Genomic DNA, 4,376 nt, shown 5'->3' with positions numbered 1-4,376 from the left:
CAGGAATGATGGAAAGTCAAGCAACTGCTCTTAAAGGAATTGCCACGGGGCGCCAGGCTTTTCAGGTGTTTCTGGGTTTGCAGGAAACCAGCCAGAAAACTTGAGTTGTCCCGAGTGCGGGGCCTCTTCCCAGGGGTGTGGTCTGCTGCCCCGACCTTGACCGTCGTCTTCTGGTAACTTAAACCTCAGAGCCGTGCTACCCACCAGCCACATGTGGCTAAATTAACTAAAGCTAGGTAAGGTGCGCAGTTCGCCGCCTCAGTTGCACTGGCTGCATGTGGCTGGTGGCTGCGTCCTGAGGTTGAGCACTCGGGCTTTTCCAGTTGCTGCGGCGCGCCTCAGCACAGACCTGCGCTGTCAGCTTTCCACCCGGCGTGCGCTCAGCACCCACTGAAAGAACGGGTGTAGGTGCTCCAGAACGTCGCCTCTTCTCCCCAGATTGGTGTGGGACGGAAGCCTTAGATGGCCGTGGCGCCCATCACTTGGCCTCTTTCCCCTTAAGCAGTGGCCTTGAGTCCACGTCTGCGATCGCTGAGTCTCGCGCTCGGACTCGGGCGGCGCTTGGCCAACTGCTGGGCTTTGTGACTTCGGGGCGGGGCTTAGGCGCGGGGGACGGCGCTGCCTCACGCAGGAGCTTCTTTCTTCACAGATGATGCCCGAAGTGCGGGGAGCCTTGTTTGGGGCAAATGCCAACAGGAAGTTTTTGGACTAAGCCTGAGGGAGGTGGCGTCCGCCCACCGCGTGACGTGGACGTTTCTGACAGTTGAAGAGACAAGATGGCCTGCGTAGCTTCCTCTTTGTCGTCCTCCTGTCCTGTCCTGCATCAGTCAGTGGAAGCCCTGCTGTAGCTAACACCGCGGCTGGTGGGGACCGACGGGCGAGAGTCTCACTTAGTACGATCAGGAAACCTTCCTCTAGCTTGTCTCAAAGTAACACAACTTCCCGCTGTTCTGCAGCACAGAGGCAAGGGGTCAGGTGGTGGGTGCATGAGTGTCCCCAGGTCTCCTGCTCTCCTGGGGTTCAGCCTTGGGGGGGCGGAGTGGTGGGCTCTGGGGTCAGGTCTCCGCTCTTTGGGCTTCAAGTGCATGTGGGGCCTCATTTCTTCCAGCAGCAGCAGCTTCACTGTTAACCTGTTTGGGCCTAGAAATGTCTATAAATGTGATTTAAGATCTAAGCCGTGAATATGCTTTATTTATTAAAACATAACACGTACGTGGATGTCACTGATTTATTACACAAGGCACTCGCTGCACGTTGTGGTTTGAGAGGGTGAAGTTCTCAGGAATCTGGAAAGAGGAAGCATTTTCCAAACCCCTGGAGCAATTGCAGGTTGACAGCCATCAGCAGTTGAAACCACGAACCCTCTCTGTGTCCCTCAGGCGCATCTGCTCCTTTCTACCAAAGCCTCACCTAAAGGCGCCCTCCCAGCCCCTTAAGACTGTCCGCACACAGGTGTTCCCTTCCTTCCTGGGCGCCAGAGCACCTGACAGTCATGTGGGCCCGGTCCCCGCAGAAGGGCCTAGACTAGTCTCCCAGACCGGACCCTGCAGCCCTGCCTGGTTCTGCCGTCCTGAGTTTGAACATCCTAGAAGAGCACAGAGGCCCCCTGGGGAGCCGTCCCTCTGGCCTTGGGTTCCTCTGCCTGTTCCCTGGGGCCCTTCTGTGTCCAGCTTGGGGAGAGGCCTCACCTGAGAAGGGCGGCTGCCAGCCCCCAGTAGAGCCCAACCAGGTCCTGCGTGCGGAGCAGCTCCTTGGCGGATGAGGGCCGTGGCCGGGCGCCTGCTGGGGGAAAGGGGGCCCCGCGGGGCAGGGCTGGCGGTGGAACCCTGGCAGCGGGCTGCAGGGAGGGAAGGCAGCCCCTCGGGCCCCGCCCTTCCTAGAGCTGAGGGTTGTCCTAAGGTGAGGACATCAGTTCTTGGCTCCAGGGAGCTCTCTCTCGGGTCTATATTATCTAATAGGATGTCCCTGCTGCTTAGGCTGCTTCCCAAGGGCACGGCCACAGCCTGCCCGGCTTTCTTTATAGGAAACTGTGGTAGGACCCCCTCCTCCGCCAATTCCTTACCCTCCTGTTAAAACTGTGTTTTTGATCTTTCTTCCATTCCTCAACCATCTCTAAACTTATCTGCGTAGTTTCACGCGACTTGTACTTTGGGACACAGGAATCCCCGTGTATCTTCTGTGTAATTTGTAAACCAGCAAATTATCTTTGTTCAAAAACTGCCCTTCAGACTTAAGGGGTGCCTCCTTTCTCTAGAATTCGAAGACTAGGGGAACATGTCCCATTTTATGGAATTAGATTCTTTAGACGTCAACCCTTTTTAGTGGAGTAATTCAGAGCACATGATCTGATGAGTTAAGCATCTAATAAACAGAACCGAGTTTTTCCCCTGAAAATTGGTTATTGATGCAAGCGTTTTGAATGTGGGTGAGTCTCATTAATGACCACAGCATTCGATGCACTGAAGTTGTGTGAATATTAATTTTTTAAATTCTCAGTGTTTGAGACACTTGGCCTAGATTTTAAGCCCTAAAAGGAAGCTGCTACTTGCCTCAGTTTTGACTGGTATCCAGCAGAGCAACAATGCATACTAAGAAGGTACCTGCTGCCCCTTTTACCATATTTCATAGGGTAGAAATCTAGGCACAGGTCTCAAACGAGTAGCTTTAAGAAGGTGGTCAATCAGTGAACATTATTTTCCACATTGTCTGCCTTAGATGTACATAATTTACCCACCCATCCATATCCTGAATTTTACTTCTTTTTGAGTGTTGGAGGAGTACTAAGACTTCTCGTCCAGGTTGAAAAACGAAACGTGACAGAACCTTACCCTTGGCAGATCAAAACACAGCGGGGGCTTCCAGTGTCTGGACTTCACTCTTTCTGCAGTTCTGTTCGCTTCAGGCTGGTCTGATCCAGCCTGGAAATCTGGTTAAATTCCAGCTCAGCATGTGTGGCCAGCTGGTTGGAGGGGAGACGCACACCCAAGGCCTCACAGGTGCTGTGTCAGTCCCGTGGCACTCGGGCTGGGCCTTGCCCTGGGGAGACACCCTCTGTGCCCCCCGCTGGCCGCCTTTCATGGGACACACCCCTGTCCTTGATAGATGCTTTGATACCTGACCACTGTGTCTTTGAGAGGACCCGGATTTAGTAAAGGGCCAAACTTCTTTTCCAGAGAAAAGCAAAAGAATAGGAATGGTCCTCCTCCCTTTCACTGCCTTCCCACAAAAGGCCAGCTTCCATAGCAACACTGAAGTGTGCATGAGCAGGCCACTGACGTTTCTTAAAATCTTTAGGAAATCGGGCCTAAATGTTAAGGCAGCAGGACAGAGGTAATAGGGAAACATTCTCTCCCCCTCCTGAACTGAGTCTCACCCCTGCTGTTTGTCCTACAGCTGGAGGTGTTGAAATCCACAAAATAAAGACTTCTACTGACCTGGAGCGCTGACTGCGTCAAAGTCTGGCGGATGAGTGCGAACGTGGGGAAATCTGTTCTGACAGCCCTTTATCGATCCTGCGCGAAGGTGGGAGAGGCCTCACCCAGGCGCCCAGCACGCTGCAGCTGAATCTTGAGCATTTCCAGGGGACAGGTGACCACCGCCTGGCACAGCCCAGCTCCACACCCGGCAAGCATCTCCAGCTTCAGATTGTGCTGCACCCCGTGGGCCGGAGTCAGGCTCCCTTGGCCACAGGCCAGCCCTGCTGCCCCACCCTGGCCCGTCTACCCTCCCTAGGTATTTAGTCCACATGGGCTTGCTGCCACTCACCCCACTGGGTAAGTAGTCAAGCTCAGTCTCCTTAATGACAAGAGACTAAATTTAAAACAGGCTGCCAGGGAGGCTGAGACCAGGACCATGAAACAACCCATTGCAGGACTGCTTCCTTCCTGGTCCCCCAAGAACTGTCACTGGGGCAACGGGAAGCACAGAGGGAACTACAAAGTGTCCGCAGTTGATCTGTTTCAATTCATCAGCATAAAAACAGACACAGAAAGATGGAACAGAATCCAGAGCCCAGAAATAAACTGCATATATGGTCAACTAATGTTTGACAGGGAAGCCAGGAATACTCGATGGAGAAATGACAGCCTCTTCAAGGAATGGTGCTGGGAAAACCGGATATTCACATGTAAAAGAATGGAACTAGACCTCTATCTTATACCACTCACAAAACTATCAAAATGGATTAAGGACTTACATGTGAGACCTGAGATCATAAAACTCCCAACAGCGGGAGAAGTTCCTTGACATCGGTCACCTAAAGCACAAGCAAGAAAAGCAAGAAAAGCAAAAATAAACAAACTAAAAAGCTTCTGCACAGCAAAGGAAACCATCAACAAAATGAAAAGGCAGCCTACTGAATGGGGGGGGGGGGGAAA

General features: G+C 52.9%; 2 protein-coding genes across 4 annotated transcripts in view; one reads left to right on the top strand and one right to left on the bottom strand.

Annotated features, from left to right (window-relative positions):
- The window catches only part of ATP6V1E1 (ATPase H+ transporting V1 subunit E1), a 19,817-nt gene extending 19,019 nt beyond the window's left edge, over window positions 1-798 (top strand). For 2 of the 3 annotated variants that reach the window (XM_007469487.1, XM_007469488.1), the window contains exon 8: window positions 650-712. In XM_007469487.1, coding sequence (XP_007469549.1) covers window positions 650-712 — 63 coding nt within the window. Of the gene's footprint in view, window positions 1-649 lie in introns of all 3 variants that reach the window. The other variant, XM_007469486.1, reaches the window with a different exon arrangement.
- Window positions 799-1,684: 886 nt separating this feature from the next.
- SLC25A18 (solute carrier family 25 member 18) overlaps window positions 1,685-4,376 on the bottom strand; it is an 8,830-nt gene continuing 6,138 nt past the window's right edge. Inside the window, exons 7-8 of the mRNA XM_007469524.1 lie at window positions 3,539-3,661; window positions 1,685-1,779 (exon numbers count right to left, since the gene is read on the bottom strand). Coding sequence (XP_007469586.1) covers window positions 1,685-1,779; window positions 3,539-3,661 — 218 coding nt within the window. The remainder of the gene's footprint in view (window positions 1,780-3,538; window positions 3,662-4,376) is intronic.

The sequence above is a fragment of the Lipotes vexillifer genome, unplaced genomic scaffold (assembly GCF_000442215.2).
Source record: "Lipotes vexillifer unplaced genomic scaffold, Lipotes_vexillifer_v1.1 scaffold395, whole genome shotgun sequence".
In the NCBI taxonomy this organism is placed as follows: Eukaryota; Metazoa; Chordata; class Mammalia; order Artiodactyla; family Lipotidae; genus Lipotes; species Lipotes vexillifer.
Note: the sequence above shows the minus strand (reverse complement) of the source record. Positions and strands in the feature narration are given on the sequence as shown.